General features: G+C 37.5%; 3 protein-coding genes and 1 non-coding gene across 5 annotated transcripts in view; 1 reads left to right on the top strand and 3 right to left on the bottom strand.

Annotated features, from left to right (window-relative positions):
• The window catches only part of zgc:113232 (uncharacterized protein LOC541546 homolog), a 30,261-nt gene extending 22,478 nt beyond the window's left edge, over positions 1-7,783 (bottom strand). Inside the window, exons 1-4 of the mRNA XM_023288373.3 lie at positions 7,556-7,783; positions 3,184-3,268; positions 2,533-2,601; positions 2,171-2,343 (exon numbers count right to left, since the gene is read on the bottom strand). Coding sequence (XP_023144141.3) covers positions 2,171-2,343; positions 2,533-2,601; positions 3,184-3,268; positions 7,556-7,576 — 348 coding nt within the window. The 5' untranslated portion in view covers positions 7,577-7,783. The remainder of the gene's footprint in view (positions 1-2,170; positions 2,344-2,532; positions 2,602-3,183; positions 3,269-7,555) is intronic.
• trnap-cgg (transfer RNA proline (anticodon CGG)) lies at positions 2,670-2,741 on the top strand. Its single transcript has one exon. It is a non-coding gene; the product is annotated as a tRNA-Pro (tRNA).
• A 941-nt stretch (positions 7,784-8,724) lies between the features above and the next one.
• snrnp48 (small nuclear ribonucleoprotein 48 (U11/U12)) lies at positions 8,725-14,630 on the bottom strand. The gene is made up of 9 exons (XM_023288368.3): positions 14,363-14,630; positions 13,165-13,278; positions 12,869-12,929; positions 12,388-12,468; positions 10,655-10,834; positions 10,243-10,364; positions 9,466-9,563; positions 9,219-9,338; positions 8,725-8,975 (listed from the first exon to the last, which is right to left on the bottom strand). The coding sequence occupies exons 1-9, from the start codon at positions 14,507-14,509 to the stop codon at positions 8,891-8,893; spliced, it is 1,008 nt and encodes a 335-aa protein (XP_023144136.2). The 5' UTR covers positions 14,510-14,630; the 3' UTR covers positions 8,725-8,890.
• A 172-nt stretch (positions 14,631-14,802) lies between these two features.
• LOC111580571 (uncharacterized) lies at positions 14,803-19,836 on the bottom strand. Of its 2 annotated transcripts, none has more exons than XM_023288379.3 (4): positions 18,604-19,836; positions 16,760-17,062; positions 15,367-15,436; positions 14,803-15,177 (listed from the first exon to the last, which is right to left on the bottom strand). In XM_023288379.3, the coding sequence occupies exons 1-4, from the start codon at positions 18,962-18,964 to the stop codon at positions 15,105-15,107; spliced, it is 807 nt and encodes a 268-aa protein (XP_023144147.2). In that variant the 5' UTR covers positions 18,965-19,836; the 3' UTR covers positions 14,803-15,104. The 2 variants fall into 2 exon arrangements, with proteins under 2 accessions (XP_023144147.2, XP_035812295.2); XM_035956402.2 differs by having other exon boundaries at positions 14,803-15,172.
• Positions 19,837-19,854: the final 18 nt, after the last annotated feature.

Below are 19,854 nucleotides of genomic sequence, written 5' to 3'. Positions count from 1 at the left end.
CTGATATAAACACAAAAACGAAACACATTGTGAAGTCTAAAGTGGCTTTTTAAATTAAGGTGTTCCGCTATTTCACATCAGAAAGCATTTTGTGATTTGTTCTTAAAAGTTTAAGATTAAAAAAAAGTTGAAGTCACATTTCTTGTTTCACTTTAAATTCACTTGGGAATACAACCCCTGAGTTTTCTACCATAAGTGACACCATCCAACACCGAAAGAGGAAATAAACCATACTCAAACAGTTTTGGTCACATTGGCTTCCACTCAGCAAAAGTTACATAGTCCCATTAACTTTTCATATCTAAACATATTAATAATGCCAATACTAATACGGAAAATAAGACATATGCTGCTTGCACAATTATTGGACAAGTGCATAACATATATACTTGAAGGCTTATCAAATTTTATTATTTTAATGTGATATGTGTTTGTGTAATGAGGGAGGAGTTAACCTAAAGTGATTAGCGCCTTTGGTTAAAGCGTGCATAATTATTAGGCATCTTCACTACCTCAGCTAAACTGGGCAAAAAAACAAGATTTAACTGACTCTGCTAAAATATTGAGTCATGACCACCAGGCAAGCAAACGCTGCATTATGATTAATGAACAGGGTCTCATAAAAGGCATGGAGAAGCACCAGAAAATAGAAAGTAGCTGCAGAAGACTTACAAGCCACCAGGAACCTCTCTTCTTTAATAGGTGCGAACCACCATAACTATGCTGGGAACACCCCACAACACATGCTGTTTTGGAAATGCTCTGATCCAGTCATCTATCACATCTAGGCCTTTGTTGCCCAGATGCTCTGCTTCCCATTTTTCCTTACTTTCACTTGTTTCCTAACTTATCCCCCACTTGCTAGGTGCCACTGCAATGAAGACAATCAGTGTAACTCACATCACCTGTTAGAGGTTCAATTGCTCGAGATGATCTGTGCATGTTCCCCTGAGAATGACAAAACTCCCTTTTTCTTAGTTACACATTCAGGTTTGAGGTTTAGTAACATCTTTGATTGAGTATTGTATTTCTTCAGCAATGAAATTTATCCTGAGTAATACAATTTTCCTGATGATTGTGCATGTAGCATTAAAGGCAAAAACTAATGATACTTTCATCAGCTAAAGTGCAACTGTAAATGTTGCTCAAGCACTTGTCTGCTTTTATTTCAGGGTTTTAATATTGTCTTTTTGCAAATCAAGCTCAGAAACTTAGAGTCAAAGTACATATCAAGGGGACTGTGTATTATGGGATTTTCAGGGAACCTTTATGCAAGTTTATTTTGCCTCAAGGGATTTTTTGGACAATTCAAATATATGTGCACCATGAAAAATGGGGTTTTGTTTGTGTAACCTAGGAATTGTCAAAAGTTTCTTTGTTTAGGGTCCGACTTTGGTGACTCCTAGTGATAGCATCAAAAACTAATCTTCCTTTAATATAGATAAAGGTTGAAAAAACATCTTACCCTAACAGGAATTTTATCTGCATATATATTCTATGTAGATGGACTGGTTAAGTAAGGTGTAATTTATGTCATCTGTATTTCAAACTTTTTAGGTAATTGATCCCACAGTGGGGGAAAGTTTACTGTTACAGCAGCTCAAAAAACAGAGGTAGGATAAGAATAAAATTAAAAACACAGTGCCAAAATTGCAGAGGACATTATATACACAAGATAAAATTTTCAAGAACAACTATATACAAAAGGAAAAGGTTATAACAAATTATTGCACATAAGCCAGTGGGATGTGTATGCAAGAGGAAAAGTAGTGTAGTAAAATAGGCACTAATATGTAGATGTAGTTAAAATACAGTTCACCATAAATTCTTGACAAGCAGTCACAAAAAAATCTTATCAAATGTTTCCTCTAGCAGCTGTTTTTGGAGCTTCTTATCGTGTATCTTGTCACATGACCATCAGTAGACAGTGTGACTAGTTGTCATGGGATTGTAGATGGTAAAGTTTTCTTTTTTCCTCGTGCTTGCTTTGATGAAACAGAAATGGACATCAAATGTGTAAAATCTCCTGTAAACCTGGCGTCTCTGTTTGCTGATGAAGAACCTGTGATAAGCTCCAGAGCAGACCCTGTATTGAAAACAGTTTCCTCGACTGAAATAAAACTGTTGTCAGCGCTGCTCTGACTGCAGTGAAGACCATCAGTTGTCCCACCTGCATGATCTCTGTGTCCTCCTTGGCGTAGTGGGACTCTGTCGTGGTGGCGTAGGAAAAGGCGTCCTCGGTTATCATGGTAACCTGTGTGGGGGCGGGACCATAAGGGTCGTAGTCTCCCTCCTCCAGTAGCTGGTCTTCATCATAACTGTGAGTTGGCTCAGGGGGATACTCTGAGAAAACATTATGTAGACACTGAGAACAGGGACTTAATGATCCATTAGTAGTCCTAGTTTTCACTTTGGAGCTCTGTGAGTTGTGCTTTCTGGTATATTTCACACTGGTCTGGGAAAAAAAAAACATCTGCTGTTGTTCATCTATAAGCAGGACGAAGGATGAATAATGAGGGACAAAAGTCTCACCTGGTTGCGGAGAGGCTAAGTTGTCATAGTGGTCGACTAAGGACGACTCGTCAAAGGTGTGGTCCTCACCTGAAGAGATTTACATATGTACAGACAGTATGTCAGAACTAATTCTAAGGATTGCGTGGCTCATGAGGGGCTCGTTGGTCTAGGGGTATGATTCTCGCTTCGGGTGCGAGAGGTCCCGGGTTCAAATCCCGGACGAGCCCTTAGTTTAGGCCAAAGAAAGTTTCATAGTCTGAAATACATTGTCTCCACAAAAAGAAAAAAAAATCATAAGTAGAACAAAAAAATGAGTAAAAGTTACCAGTGCTTTCTAGTGACAGACTAATTCAGAGCTACTTTTTAAAGGTTATAGAGCTACCTTTACAGGTAACAGCAGCTTAAATAATTGGAGTAGTTAATATTGTTTTTTTGTTCATTTGACTACCAAACACACTAATTTCTAAAATAAATAAATAACGTGTTAAACTCAAAATCAGAATTTTGATTCAAAATTAAAATTTTGAATTGTCTTTTCTTATTGTTCTTTTAAGCAGGAATAAACAGCTATTATATGAGCTGCATGCCAAATAAATATACTTTATCTAAATGTACTGTTACGAACCACAACACTCTGTTCTATCAGACTCAGCATGAAGCAGCTCTGACCTGAGTGGTATCCAGAATATTCTTCCTGGCAGAGAGAAGAGACGACACACAGCATCAACACAAGCAGCCGTGAGAGGAGCGACGTCTGCAGAGAAAAAGCAAATACATAGGCATACATGTGAAATTATTTTACTAATTTAATACAATCTACATGAAAACCAGACGAGACATGGGTCCTGTTTCAGGAAATCTGGTTGAACAAACTCTAATTCAAACAATGAACTCTGCATTGACTGACCCCAAGGCTGAGCTTTGCTACAATGATTCATAACAGCTACAGGACGATAAAGAGCCAAGCCTCCACTTTAGCCAGGTATGAACAGGAGTAGAAAAAGGAGTGAATATGTTAGCACAATCACATTTTATCCATTGTAGCCTCCTCATTCATCATTTACTTTACTTGAATTTTCCATAACGTATGATAATATTGAATTTTGCTAGAATAACATTGAATTTTTGATATTTATTCAGCTGTAATCTGACATGGACAACATATGGGTGGCAGAAACTGAAGATGAAAATATGAATCAGTCAGATTAGACACAGTTCATTTATGGACCTGTGACGGTAAAGTCTGACCCAGCAGTCTAATAACGATTTTAAAGATTTGTCCATGAAATTTTGGCTTGGTTTAAACAGACTGAAAAATTTTAAATGTTTTTTTGACGTGTTTGTTAAATGGCATTTTATGACTATAAACTATATGCAGTCTATCTACAAAAACTCCCTTCCAAACTACATTTGTTCTTGATTTAAAATACATATAAAAGTTGTTTCAGCTGCACCACCAACCTATTCACTCAGAAATATTCACATCATCTTCACAATGATGTTCTAACTATTCTAAGAATTTTCCATCAATTTGATTGATCACACAACAAATAATTGTTCATTGCTGTGTGTAACAAACAACGCAGTATCTAACTGTTTATTTATTATGTATTTTTATTTGTATCAGTTTCTTCAGAAAAAGCCAGAGTTTGCTGACAAAGGCTCACCAGCAAGCAGACGAGTTTCACAGAACCAATGACATTAAGTGACCTGAAGTTTAAATTACTGCCCTTTCTGGAAGGGAAAACCCAGAGTTTCACTCATCTCAGGATTCACCAAACTGAAGAGATCAGAGATCACCAGATCAGGTATGTCAATGTCACATAATCACATGTAGCAGTGGTAATGAAAAGGTTTTTGCACATATAAAAAAAGATAACTGCACATACACACACACAAAAAAACCAAGATCAAGACTCATAGCTACTTTTACAGTTTCCTACAAGAGAAAACTGCCTTAGATTATAGGGACATCTGCATAAACGTCAAACATGTTATAGTAAAGACAAATAAATAAAAATAATACGTAAATAAATAAACCAAATAAATTAACATTATTTAAAATACCATCATGTGCCAAAAGTGAATACAGTATTACTAATTTAAGGATTTTACTCATTTTCAGACAAAAATGCTAATCATTTTCTAGTTCAAGCTCCTCAAATATCAACAAATCAAATACGACAATTTCATTCATCGTTTTTTTTCTAGCATATAGCTAAAAAAAACGAGACGACAAACAAGATTATCTTAAAGGTATACTATGCAAGATTTTCCTAAAAATACATTATGACTCCCTTACAATCATCACTCAGGACCTACTAGTATTTTGTTGTTGTGCATTTATCTGCAGAGACCAAGGCTTCTGCCTGTGTTTTCTTATTTTGCCTCCAAGCCAGTAACAGCATGCAGGTGAGGTCAGGACAAAAAAGTAGTGATCAGTGCCAGACCATAAGTAGTGATGAGAATGGCAGACACAATGCAAATACAGAGAGGCAAAATGCAAAGTAGACAAAGTTTATTTCAAAATAAGAGTGAATCTGGCGTATGCTTTCACTCTCTTGCAAATTAAAGTTTTTTTTCGGTTTAACTTGATCTCTCTAAGCAATAAAGTAAACAATGAAAGCACAAATCATTGTACCATGACTTGCCCTAGTTAGTTAGTTAGTTAGTTGGAATATTTTGCTCTCTCCACTCGCAAACCATCATTAGAATAGCGAGCATCTTGAACACATATACTGTTAAAGAATCTGGTAAATTTCCCTTCAAGTTTATGCTTAGATTTGGGACAGAAGTTCTTTTTCTTTCCTCTTGCTTTAAGCAGATTAGACACTATACTGGTGCGTTGCTGTTTTCTACTGTTCGTTATTATGTCTCCTTTTAACAGTCACTAATGTATTTTATGTAATCCCTCATGCATAGATATTCCATCAGTTTCTTCATCGTGTTACAGTTATCGGGGTTGAATAAGGTGTGTAAAGTAAAAACTGTTTCCAGCTCCTAAAAAAAATATTTTGGGCTTTGGACACCATAATAGGCAGATTTCATTGTTTTCTGTAACCTTATGGCCAATATAATCGGCAGAATAATTAATAGTAAATTAAGAACACGATACCAGGTGGATATGGAAGGACAAGGCATTGCCAACACTGTGATTGATGCATATGCCACTTTCAGAATTATGTGCAGCAATAATGAATCAGACCAAACCATCCACATGTAGAGGTCTTCACACTGCATTTAAGTTATGGAAAACATCTGTTATCAAAGGCCTCGCTGCAGCCTGATCCATCAGACTATCTACAAGGTGCTACTAAAATAATATTAGAAGTGAAACAAGTATCAGTGATGGCCCTACTGACCTCAGAGCAGGTCAAGGAGGATCACTGAAGTGTCAAAGTAACTACATTCAAAAAGCAGATTCATATTTTACGGCCTCTGGGACTCTGTGGTTGGCCTGCGGTTGCTGAGGGTTGGAGTTGCTCAGTTGAGACTGTGCTGGTGTTTAAGTGAGAATGAAACCAACTGAGAGGATTCTTTGTCAGAATGAAAACCGCTGAGCTCTTCTCAGACTCATCTGACATTCCTCAAGCTTCACTGTGAGCCTGAACACAAACCAAGGAAAAGCCTGCACATTTCAGTGGACAAACTGCATAATGGACATCACCACGAGGTCAATAAAATGAGCGATAGTAGGGATACAACTGACCATAACCACAATTTCTTTGTGTGGTATTTGAAATTTCAGATAGAGGCTATGAGAAATTTGATATCTTTTCCTGTTTGGTGCTTCTTAATGTCTCTTTTTTTTTAATTAAATAGGAAGCATTTCTTACTTTACAAAAATGCAGCAAAGAGTAGAAAAAATATGCATGTACAGCATTTGATGAACAATACTGACCTAAGATCAACTTCTCATCATCTTGCCACATTTCTATAAGGCAATGGTGAATGTGTAAAGTACTTAAAAAAAAAAAAACAACTCCTACTACAGGCAAGTTTGAGCAAAAATCACAAAAGATATGCTGTAACTGTTGCAGTAGACAGACCATGCTGACATGAGAATGAACTGATGATCCTGACCTGCAGGACCGCTGGGGCAGTGAGGTGAGAAACAGCCTAACATTTGCAGAGTCAGATGAAATATTTTAGATGTTTTCATGCATATCTTTGGCTTGTCATTAAAAACACCAGCTAATGCTTGTGCTATAAAATGAAAATGCAACCTATTGTGGCATTTTGCCGTTTGACATTTCTTTAAATTCAGGCTTTGGCATGAAATCAAACAAGTGGCTAAATAAAATTGACTTTCATGCACTGAAAAACAACATAAAATTACAATCAGACTTCCAGAACAATAAACAAACAAGCCTCAGAAATGTCTTCCCTGTAAACCAACTCCCATAGAGACTAATGTAATGAAGGAATAGTGTTCACTCCACGGTGTGTACAGAGCATTGTCCTTGTTAGGCTATTGATATTTTAAGATCAAATATAAACGTCAAGATACTTTTAAAAACAATTTACTCAAATAATATTTGTGTTTCTGCTAAAGTCATTCTGCAGCTTACTATGACTTATTTTTTCCTTATAGTTAGAAGCTGATTGAAAGCATAGATTAAGCATATTAAAATTCCTTAGGTTTAAGGTTTTACGTACTGAACAATGACACCTGTGATCTTGTTGCTTGAGACCCCAACACAAAGATGAAAAGATGCAAAGAAAGTCTGCGCACTGACACACATGGTAGCACCTGTGAAATGTCCAACCACTCTGCATTTAACAGATACACCTGGTCAGCTACTGTAATCTGCAAAGTCATACACAGATACGAGCTACAATCAAGCCATGCTGCTACGATTCTATTCATTATTGTCCATACAAAATGTCCACAAACTATTTTCTCTCCAATAAGTGTCTGTTCTGGAAAGTACACTAATAGCATTTCAAATCTAATAAAATTCCACCCATGAAGCCCCCTCAGGGACAACAGACCAAATCCAGTAGGGCCCCTGGTCAAACCCAGGCCATCTCCTCTTACCTTGTCCCTGGACGCTCCCATGTTGCTGCACAGTCAGGTACAACACCAGATCCTGCACAGGACGCTTTCCGGATACAGATGAGTACAAAAACAATCTGATTTAGCTTTCCCTGAGCAGTTTCCCTCACAGCATTATCACTTGGATGGTTCTCCCTGTCCTGTCTGTCTCCTCTCTGCCTCTCTGGGATCCCTCAGGTTCCCAGGCACTGACAGGATCCAGTTTGTCGTTTTTGTTCTTCTTGTCCTCCATCTCTGCTTCTCAACAGGGTGAGAAATACCTGAACCAGAATCCAGCATGAGCAGAGAAAGACCACGGTGTCACTTATATCACATTCACAATACGCATGCATGGTAAATTTTGAAGTAAAAACATAAAGCATACATTTCTAACAATTTAATTCAGTTTAAATGAATTTGGCTTAACTGTTCACCAACTGGAACAAAATTTATGTTTATCGTGGTGCATGTGTAATTAAACAAAGTAAATCTGCCACATAAACTGAGAATATTTTAAATCTTCACCCTAAAAAAAAGGAGTCTCATACAGATAATTTGCTAATGAAATTCCAAATAAGAGTCCTCTACCTAAACACTTATTTTGATGACATTTGTCAGAGGTCTTGCCAAAATACAAATTTAACGGCTACAAATCTTGGAACTTTCTACAGCTTTTAGTTGGTAGTTATACAAACTGTAAAACTAGCCTTTGGTTGTTTTTCTGGGTAACTTACTGCAAGTGTGAACTACTTCACAGACGATCATTATGTAGCTTCAAAATGGACATTTTAAGAATTTTTCATTCTGAAAATTATGACAGAAATAAACGTCATTGTTCTGAATTCAATATCACAAAAACACACTTTTCAGGATTTTGTCAATGACTGCAGAAATCTTGTGCAAACACTCACAGACACAGAGCAAAATGAAGCGCAAAAAAGTCACCTTTAACCCCGTAGTGAAAGTGTGCCAGTTATGACACTCCTGTCCAACATTCCAAATAATCTTTAGTTAGAAGGAAAAAAAAATCACTCCAAACTGATCAGACAGAGGCAGGTGTGACTCATTTAGGAAAAAAAGTGTAACTGCACTGTAAAACCCTGAAATGAAGAACAATAGAGTGGAAACATGATTGAAAATTGTGGTGATGATGCAAAAAAAGCAAAAAAAGGTTTGTGTTCTTGATTCCCAAAACTTTATTACCATTTATATCTTTGCAAAGTCAGTTTCAAACTCAGTTTCTAAACTTAAAATGTTATGACACCTGTCATTTTTGGAAGCCCACGATGAACATTGACCTGATCTGATTTGACTTCTGTAGTTGCTGATCCAGCGCTCTCACTTCTCCTTCTCCCTCTCCTCTTTCTTCTTTTTCTTTTTCTTTCGGTCGTGGTGGTGGTGGCTATCTGGGGACCGGGAATCCCTACAAAGATCCAAAGCAAAAATGATCTGCACAACATTCGCAACCCATTTTGTATTTTCAAAAAACATAACATTTTTAGTCATAAAAATTGACTAACAGCTGTTTGAATTTGTTTGTTATATAAGAATCACAAGAAGATAATATAAAATATATACACACAAACATGGATATGTTTAACAGTGACTTGTCATGAACACCCAATAAACTGACAAGGTCCAACACAAATGTTAAGTATTTTCTAACCTCTCTTTCTTTTTCTTCTTCTTGCTGTCTCTGTCGTGACTTCGCTCCCGACTACGATGGCGTCTGTTGCGGGAGTGATGAGACTCTGAGGATGCTGACCGTCTTTCTTCCAACAAACGCCTGACAGACAATTATCATATCATTAGTCCACCAACTCCTCTGATCTAGTGCTCATCTCATTTATCACAATGATTTTTATTAATCAACAACAATACAGAAAACTGTCCATCAGGACTGTGTCATGTACTTGTGGGAGAAGTGTTCCGATCTTGTTGACTCGTCCTCTTCGTCTTTCCACTGTCTGGCAAGTTCCTCTGAATGGACGTTGATCACCTCTCTGATCACCTGCAGGATAATCATAGTATTAGTTACTTAACCTTGATATAAACAGAGAGTAGTTTCAACGAAGACCTATGAAGCTGAATCAGTATCCGATTTTCAGTTACACATAGAAACGACATTAGTTTGCAAGACACATTTCGTTGACCCTCCTCTGACATGATTAGATTTTTGGTATGCATCACATTTTCCCCTCAAATCTCTAAAATGAAATTAAAACAACAGACTGATAAAATATCTTCCAGAATGGTGCATTTATGTGATTTACAAATTCAAACAAGAAACCTCATCTCAATAATGAACATTTCACAGAGGCACAACAGCTGCTGTGATTAGGATTTGCAGATCAGTTTTGCCAACGAGCATAATGTAGCTGTGTTATGTAATTTGTACTATTTAAAATTATTTTTAGCTGTGAATTTGTTGATATTTCAATCTAAAGTTGGAAATATGGGAGGAGAAGGAAATCCACATTATGCTACACTGTCAGAAACTTGAGTGTTGGGTGTTCCGTGTTGACTCAGCACAGTGGCGCTCGAATGTTTTTTGTCACAACACCCTTTGGAGGCAGAAATTAAGCTCATGCAACCCTAAATTAAATATACTGGGCAAACTACAAATAAACATTTTATTGAAAAAAAGGAAACTATTAAAGTGAGCAAAATAGCAGCAGCTAATTATTCACCTCAGTGTAGGACTTCTTAGTGATGTGAACATTCTTGGCTCGGTAGGACTGACGCCGCCTCTTGTAGTCTCTCATCTCTGCCATCAGCTCCAGGTGGGTCTTGGGTTCATTTTGTTCATCATCTACACACAAGCACACATATTATACCAGAGGACTGCACTGAAGGAGAAAATAACAGTTAAAATGTAGGGTTTTTTTTTTTTTTTTTTTTTTTTTTTTAACAAATTGTATTTTATTTTTCTAAAAGCCAGCCACAAGTCAAATAAGTGTACAAACACCAGACATTAGCAGCACTGTCCCTTAATCATACCACTAGCCTGTATAAAGTCTGCTTTTCATGTACTGGTGATTGTATTGCTCTGATGTTTGAGATGTGCTATATAGGTGTAATACCACACTGAGTGACTCTTACCCCTCTGGAGTTTGGACACCAAATCTACATAGAGATCCTCATTGCTGGAGGAGGCTGCTTCCTTCTGTTGATTGACGCTGATCACATGATCGTACAGAGCCAATCGGTCAGCAACAGTGAGGTCACAAATGGCTCGCTTGTGGTTCTGAGGTACGTCGACAGGCTGACCGGAGTATTGACCTGATGAAGAACCACAGAAGTTTTACACACTGAGTAATGACAGAGAGAGAAAATACCCACACACCAGCTTTACATGTTGTTTTTCATTTAACTAATGGCACAAGTTGATACAATCACCAGAAGATTCCTCTACAATAAAACTCCAATGATAATTGATCATCTTCTTCACAAGTTGGGAAACTCAAAGAGTGTATTTTCACTCACTGGACTGAATTAAAAAGCAGCTCTTTAATTCAACCAAAATTATATTTTTTTCTAAAAATAAAAAAGGTTTGGTTAGTTATTTTAAGGGTTAAATGGCTCTATATAAGTGGCATTACTATTTTAATCAGGCAATACCTAAACTAGAGCAAAGTCATCCCCGACTCCACACCATAAGAGAAATAATAAAGCTATAACCAAACAGGTAAATAACACTGAGTGGATTCTTGATATTTATATTCTAAGAATGTAATTGGCAGAACAGTGTTGTTTATCTGCTACAAATAATGACAAATGGCCTGTTGTAAACCAGGTTCACCCCACACAATATTTTTGTTGACATCTTTCAGTCATCAGGGTGATATCATGTAGTGTGAACTTCTCAAAACCAAGCAAAGACAGTCAACAGATAAACTGTCCAAAGTCTGACTGATGCTCTATAAACCTTATTTTTGTGGTAGACACTATTTAGCAGATCTGTCTTCAAAATGACAGGACGTGCTCAACAAATTCCCAAGCTTTTTTCAACTTCACTAATGTGTTGTTTTTGTTAACATGCAGCTGCTGAGTTTGTTTTTAGTTGCTGTAAAAAGTACAAAGTATTTTCTAAGCTTCCTTTCTACCTTAGCTGCAACTTCAGCAATTTTATCTTCTTCACAATGATCAGTCTATTGAGGGTTAGATGGAGTCATTTTAGAAGAGGATTTCATGGATGGAAGGACAGACAGTAATGTTTTAGTACATTCAATGCAAACTAACAGAGAAATCTGAATGTATGGACTGGACTTTCCCCAGACGTAAAGGGAAAACTGTGTGTATGTGTGCACAAGTGAGTCCCGCAGCCCAGCCTTGTGGTTTGAAAGGATATGATTTTAAAGGATACTGCATGTAATCAGGCAAGCCTGAACCAGAGCAGCAGAACTTTCTAGAGCCCATCTCCTCTCTAATACTCACCCCTGTTGCTGCAAAAGGAACACACAACACACCGATTACACACACATATGCAGAAAAATTACACAAAATGAAAGCAAAAAAACCCAAATTAGAAAAAATTGTCTTGAAATCATAAAAGCTCCTCTTGTACTTTGATTAGTATTTGGAGGAGATGGAGGCAGATGTAGGTTAACAGGGCCCAAAAAGCTGAGCAGCAAATTTATGAGTTTAACACAAGACTTTCTACTAGTGACATCTAGTGGTGGTCGTTGCCCTTAAAGTGTGAACTAAATCTCTCAATTGTGACATTTAGTTATGCAACTTTGCCTCAACTGAACGCTGCATCTTGGTTCGGAGTGTTAAACAGCAGCACAATGGCAAAATTGTTCTGTCGCTAACGTTATAAAGTGAGCTCATACCTTGCCAGAAGACTCCTTCCATTCTCATCATCGGTGCAGCAGATCTCGCCTTCAGGATCACCTGGTGCTGAGTGGATTTGTCTGCATGAAAGAAATTAAATGAGGACAACTGGAAAATCGACCAACTGTTTCCTCATTAAAAATTTACTTAGCTTTAAAGAGTTGTTACTTTACATCACAAATCTCTTTAAGTTTTAGTTTTTAGTGTGCCCTAAATGGAAACTTTAATTGAATACTGTGTCCAGAATCAGTTACAAATACTACATAAAAGGTTGAACATTGACTTGGTGAATGCATTAAGAAAAGAAATATATACATATATTTTTAAAATGAATATTTAATGTTTTGCAGCTTGTAAAGACTCTTCTACCTTGTCTTTAGCTACAGCATTAACGAAACTTCGAAATCCCTTGACATGAGCTGGCTGAACATTGGATAAAATAAATGGCGATAGTGATACAGTCATCAGTAATTTACTCACCCATTATAAAGCTTCTCACGCTGCTGCTCTCATAACACACAGAAGGGTCGTACATCTCGGCCTGCAAAATAGTTAGAAAACTTTACATCAACACCGGAGTCCATGGACTTCATGTTACAGTATTCTGTCACATAAAAGTGTGAATCTTTTTCATGTTACTGTCTTAGGACAATTTTCTTGTCATTCTCATTGGTCTTATTGGCACACCAGCTGCAATTTTACTGAAAATGTGAGATGTGTCTCATTCGGGACCAGTGATGCTACTGCACCCATATGATTATAGTCATGAGTGTTACCTGCTCCTCAGCTGAGTAGCCCATCTTTCGGAGCACGCAGGAGGCTTTGTGTTTCTCCATGCTCCTCACTGGGACTCTGTGGCCAGGGTCATAGGGGCACTGCTCCATTGGCTCCTGAGAATACACCCCAAAAAATATGTGGTGTGAATTCAGCACTTAGTATGTAATTCAGTAAATATTCTTTAATTTGACCTCACAATGGCACACACTCTTTTTCTCTGTATGCCTGTCTACAACACAAAAACACCAATCAGCCAGAACATTATGACCACTGACAGGTGAAGTGTAAAACATTGATAATCTTGTTAAAATGTAATGATCTGCTGGGAAACCTTGAATCCTGACATTCATGTGCATGTTTGACATGTACCACCCACCTAAGCATTGCAGGTCAAGCAACCCCCAACCCTCCATGGCAAAAGCAACGCTTGATGCCAGTTGCCACCCTCAGCAGATCAATGCGACCTGACACACCGCAAAAACTGCTCAGGAGTGGCCATAGGACCCACATGATTCACTGGACATGATTCACAGGACATCCCTAGAGTTTCTAAGTCCATACCCCGCTCAGAGGAGTTTTAGCAGCATAAAAGGGACCAACACAATATTAGGCAGGTGGTCAAATTTTATGCCTGATCAGTGTATATACTCACTGTTTATTATATATAACTAGGCAGAACAAAATCTGTCTGACAGGATGGCAAAAGAAATTCTATTTTCAGGAAGATTATAATGTTCAGATGTTGTTAAAATCGCTTTAGGAAAACGTTGATTTAAATTTATGGTCATTGTGGAAGTTGACGTTTGTCCTACTAGTAAACTGAAAGGTGTTGTTTATTTAGCCTTACTTAAATAAACGGATGAGCAAATGATTAGAAACAGTTTTCCCTATGATGTAACATAAGCAAACCACACCATAAACTACCTATTAAATCTTTAAAACGGATTCAAACGAAAACTTTTTATCATAACATTCATTAGGGTATTATTTGTTTTGTGGCTGTAGTATTAGACCCGAATAGTTTTACCTAGAAGCAACAACGCCAAACAATTACCTCATTTACCTAGAAGTTAGCACATTTGAACGTGATATTGTTCTTTTACTACAAAGAAACCAGAACATACGTTCGAGAGGTTCATTTTGACTCAAGACTAAACGCTAACGCTAGCAAAACAAATGTTAGCTACTGTTAGCTACCTGGTTGGGGTCCTTGTAGTCAGGCGACCATCCTAGCGTTTCAAATATGTCGTGTATTTGTTTTTTGCATCTTTCAGTGAATTCCGTGAGCTCCTGCAGATGGTCCAAGCGATTCTGGAGAGTCTGTGGTTCTACAGACTCCGACATTTCAGGATTTTATACACAAATCAACACATATCTCCTGTAAAACCGTAATTTCTTTACGCCTAATGTCGCAACTGATTCTTAATCTGCGCTAGGTGATGACGTCGCCGGGACGTTGGCGGGAGGTACAGAAACGATGCATGCTGGTAGTTGTAGTCCTGTATTATATTATATTATATTATATTATATTATATTATATTATATTATATTATATTATATTATATTATATTATATTATATTATATTATATTATATTATATTATATTATATTATATTATTAAAATAAAAACAATTAAACAAGACATAACTTATTTTTATTGATCACAAATGACAGGGTTTTTTTGTGTCATAATACACAACATCCATCCATTATCTATACACTGCTTAATCCTTATTAGGGTCGCATGGGGGCTGCAGCCTATCCCAGCTGACTTAGGGTGAAGGCAGGGGACACCCTCAATAGGTCGTCAGTCTATTGCAGGGCTTAAGAAAAGAGGCTAAATATATAAAATAAAAATTTTTAAAAAAGACAAATATGTGAGTAATGGTCTTGGTTAGCAGTGAAAAGTCAGGACAGGATGAAAGTCAGAAATCAGTTTTCATGTTGGGTACAGCTGGTCTTCTTGTAGAATCTCAGGATCCAGTAGATCATCTGCATATATATCCCCTGTACTGAGAAGAGAAAAGACAACCTTAGACATCTTTTTCAATCAACATGCATGTATAGTCGTGTTTGCATAAATTCCACTGTAATTCTTTGTCAGCCAAAAACATGTTATCAGGTGAACAATAAATAGATGTTTGAAATACAAAACTTCTACTGAGTACCATTAATGTTTTGGTGATTAATACAGGACTTACATTACTTCTAGAGTGTCTTCTACAGCAACTTCTTCCACCACCTCCACTCCTACCACCATGTTGCTCCTCACTGCATGAATCAAACACAAGAATTTAGGGACAGAACTTTTGCTCATCACTGAAATTATATTGTTTTTCTTATTAGGGTCAAAAGTAGTCAGAGCTTTTGTATCAAATGGTGGATTGTGAAACTGGACAAGACAGACAACCAAAGGTGAATTGTTTGATTCATCGTGTTTGCCAGAAGTTCGTACTCTGGCATCCACATTATATCCAAAAAATAAAATCCAGAATCTGGTCTCGTGAGTCAAGGGAGGCAGATGTAATGAACAAACATCTTTGTAAAACACAGGACCAAACTTTCAGGATGCAGATGCCAGTGGTGGAGTGTTACGTGTCACTGAAGGACAAATTTGAGGAAGCATTCATGAAGCTTTTTACTTTGGCTTGTTTTAGTCACATTTCTATACATATAGGAATGAAAATTGCACTTTTTCAACTGTACTTATGTGACAGGTTTAATTGCATGTTAGACTGATTTACAGTTTAATAATATGAAATGATTACAAAAAATAATACTTTGCTGTAAATTTACGTATACAATATTATATACAAGTACAAACAGTTAGTTGAAAATAAAATTACCTGGTGACTGCTTTTATAATTATTTATTACTTTTCATTATGCCAGTTTCTCAAATCTGAGGATTTGCTGCTCTACTCTGTTTCTTATTTGATTTTTTTTTAACGTATGTATTTGTTTAAACAAAAAACAAAAACAGGACTTTTCTGATTTACTATGACCTGGACTGACAAAATGACATTTTATAAGCTGTTTGGTAAGCATATTGTTGTTGGATCCTATGATAAACCTGATTTTCTTCCACATTAAGCATTTGAATCCCTTTTTTCTATAAAAATAATTGTTCGCTGTAGTGTTTGGTTGTAAGTTTTATTTTAATTTCTTCCAGAACCTGACAAAATACTTTGGTTTGCCATCTGGCCCTTCCAGAACAGATTCTCAGAAAGCATCTGAAACTTATTTTTTAAGATCCTGAGCAGTGCCTAAATTTAGTTTCATCCCCAAACCAGTCAAAGAAGAGTGGAAATAAAACCGTAACCCCGGGACTTTTACTGAATGCACTCAATGTGTATCTGTGTGTGTGTCTTGATTCATTTATTTCCAACTTTGAATGGAATGGAATTGATGCCTGCATGTATGACTGGTTGGCTGGCAGTGGAACACTCAGCTACAAAATCCTTTTATGAAACATGTTCATTCACTATTCTACAGAATAATCCAATCTTTTAAACATTTGAAGAGAAAAAAATGTAATAAATACAACCACAAAATATTCTGTTTTGACAACATGAATCATCCGTTGTATACTCACCACCTCCATAGTAGATGAATGGAGATCCGGGCCAGGAGGGATCAAAATCTTCTGGTTCCCTGTGTCCATAAACACATACACATCCTTGGGTTTGCATCCTTGGGACTTCCCAACAATGACCATCAATAAAATGCAGTGATACTTCTCCCTGATCAGCTTCAATCACTGTTACTGGCTGCTGTGATGGAGAACCATGTGGATCACACACAGTCAGGCCTGAGCTGCCGGGGATCCCTGAGTGGGTTGGAGTTTCACAGGTGGAGCAGTGAGCATCAGCAGCCTGACTGATAATGTCATCACAACCTGAAAATACAGATGAGGAACAGGGTTATTGATGGAAAAATACTAAGGATTGTATTACCTGTTCTACAAGAGGTTAAAGATCTGTGTGAAAGTGCAGAAAAGAAATGTGTGGGCTGAGAGGAGAGAGCTACACTTCCAGGACCTGGACAGGAAGAGTTACACTCCTATGAGGGGATTTTTTCTTCTCTCCCTTGACAGAGCAAAAGACTAACTATTCAGAACAAATAGAACTTAGATGTAGCTAAACAATGTGATATAAATGTATAAATATTGTCATCCCTCTTGTTCAGGGAGCTCCTCTCCCATAACCTGGTGATGTGTGAGATTCTGTGCACTGCCAGGCAATGACAGAGGTCAATCTACTCTGTGCTGAATAGTTTATTGAAAAAATAAATAGATATAGTAATCATGTAATTCTGTTGACAACCCAAGTGTGAATGGCTGGTTAATAAAAGGGGTTGGCTTAGACTTGAACGTCATGGCTGAATCACATGTCTGAGCCGTCTGTTTCCTGTACCTACTGATGAGGCCTGCTGAGTTTGGACACAAAAATGTGGTCACCAGCCATCAGCATATGGTGGCATACCCACACACACACATACAAATGCACACACACATGCACACACACACACACACATGCACACATAGCAGGGAGTGTGGGGTTTCTAAGGTACAAACAAAAAAAACATCCACACAAGCATGCATATATGAAAAGTATCATAAACAACAACACACATATCTAAAATATTCAAAATAAACGTTGACATTATTCCAGCAGAATGAAACGTGTGCGTTTCTAATTCATGCTGTTTATATGGTGCTAAGGAGGGTAGGAGAGTGTTTGTGAGCTCAGTATTTAGCACTAGTCAGGAATCAAGTGTTAGCAAGCTGTGGAATTTGTGGTGATTACTTCAAATTTGAGACGAAATCTAATTTATGTAACTCTCCCCACTATTTCCATGTCACACACTGGAATGACTGGATTGTTTGTACTGCACCAAGTTGTCTTAAGTAGGAATGGTGAGCTTCACAGCAGTTGGGCACAGACATGACAAAACATGCACAGTGATGTTTCAGTTTACTGTCTAAATCTTTTTGTCCTAAAGTAACCCCTTTCTTTAAAATTTGTACAGTTCTCCTTTCTCATTTATATTTCTGTCTTTGTAAACTGGTAATGCAGGAAGGTCTGTCTATACAGTTTTTCACATATTACTTATGAAAATACACTTATATACCTTTCATGCCTCACACATAGCACTATATTTCTGTTTATCTTTTATCCATGCATCCTCTATATTTTATCATTTATCCAGGATCATACATTCTAGGAAGGTTTTCTTTGGCATGAATGAAGATCTGTCTTATGTTACAATCAGAACATCAGCAGTAGGTGAACAAGTTGACTAAATCTGACTAACTGCTATTCTTAATCATTTTATTGCCTGATTTGTTTTATTATTGTCTATAAATGCATTTCTTGTTTTGTTTTTGTTCAGTTTTGCTGTTGAAATTGATAAAATCTCATCTTATCACAAACCTACTTGTAGTGTAGCAGCACACAGCAGGATGTTCTCCTCCCTCTTCCTCCACATCCTCCTGCTGGCTTAACACGGCCGAAACAAGGCTCCCCGAATGTTGAGGATGGAGACACCCTGGAGGCCTGGGCGACCAAACCCAGCAGTCACGATTCAGCCTGTGCATCCCAGCCAGAGCTTGATCTTCGGTTCCCTCCACGATTGTATGTGGCGAGGAGGGTGAAATGGACTGTTTCCCTGCCTTCCTGTTTCCAGCTCTGTCTCTCAAATCAAAGATGGAGCCTCTAATTGGGTTTGTGCTGGACCACAGTTGGAAGCAGAGGGGTGACTCACTTGTCTCACTTGAGAGAACGAGCTGATTGGGCATCTTGTCTCAGCTAGTGATGTAATGCCTTCTATTAAAGGATCATTCCACAGTTCTGTGTGCACTTACACAGTTGTCACTGATTTCCACTTACTGAGCTACAGGAAGTAAAATCAACTTGAACAAACTGCTTTGAATTTGGTAATCTCTCACAAACAACATGTTTCATTTTAGCTTTATCAACCCTGTTAACTACAATATTTCTGAAGCAGTATAATCTCTTCAAGTTGACATACCGAATAGAGACAACTGTCTGTCTGCAAAGAAGGGAAGATATTTTAAGGAATAAATTTGTATTTTACGCTCCTCAACTAATCATAATTGGAAATATAGACCTCCAAATAATGCAAACATTGCTCTAGCAGCATCACAAGTCATTAAAATCCTTACATTTACATCATAAATTGTGCAACTATGAATAAAACTGTGGTATTCGCACACATCGCGTTGTAAGATTTGAATAAGAATAGAAGGCATCTTTTAAATCTTAAAGGCTTTTCAATCAAACGTGTCATCAGTGACTTTGAGCAATATAAATATAAGTAGCTGGACTTGCCTCATTCTAGGTGGCTCATTAGACTTTTTTTTTTTTTAATGTCTGGATTGTGGCCTACTTTTGCAACACTCCAGATATTTATTAGATTAAAAATAGCATCCTAAACAGCCAGCAAGCCATACTTGTTTTGTCACGTCGTCTTAATTCGCAAAATATACTGAAACTACCTGTTATATCCTGAATGCTTTATCCGTGTTATTCATTACATACTTTACTGGACATGGCTTTTATTGTTATAGCCCGCGTTGGATCCGATTGGTCGACTATAAATGACGTGGCTGCTTGCTGCCAATCAGCACGTAGCAGGGGCGGGTCGCACTCCGGAAACGAGACATTT

The sequence above is a fragment of the Amphiprion ocellaris genome, chromosome 9, assembly GCF_022539595.1.
Source record: "Amphiprion ocellaris isolate individual 3 ecotype Okinawa chromosome 9, ASM2253959v1, whole genome shotgun sequence".
Taxonomy (NCBI): domain Eukaryota; kingdom Metazoa; phylum Chordata; class Actinopteri; family Pomacentridae; genus Amphiprion; species Amphiprion ocellaris.
This window is presented reverse-complemented; position numbering and strand designations above follow the sequence as displayed.

What these genes read in the sequence shown, in the direction of transcription:
- LOC111580571 (XM_023288379.3), bottom strand. Translation starts at nt 18,964, where the DNA reads ATGCCCAATCAGCTCGTTCTCTCAAGTGAGACAAGTGAGTCACCCCTC. An exon ending in TGTGTGCTGCTACACTACAA is followed by an intron (nt 17,063 to 18,603) that starts GTAGGTTTGTGA and finishes CTGTATTTTCAG; the next exon opens with GTTGTGATGACATTATCAGT. An exon ending in ATTCATCTACTATGGAGGTG is followed by an intron (nt 15,437 to 16,759) that starts GTGAGTATACAA and finishes TGATTCATGCAG; the next exon opens with TGAGGAGCAACATGGTGGTA.
- snrnp48 (XM_023288368.3), bottom strand. Translation starts at nt 14,509, where the DNA reads ATGTCGGAGTCTGTAGAACCACAGACTCTCCAGAATCGCTTGGACCAT. An exon ending in CGTGAGAAGCTTTATAATGG is followed by an intron (nt 12,469 to 12,868) that starts GTGAGTAAATTA and finishes TCTTTCATGCAG; the next exon opens with ACAAATCCACTCAGCACCAG. An exon ending in GGTGTCCAAACTCCAGAGGG is followed by an intron (nt 10,365 to 10,654) that starts GTAAGAGTCACT and finishes GCTTGTGTGTAG; the next exon opens with ATGATGAACAAAATGAACCC.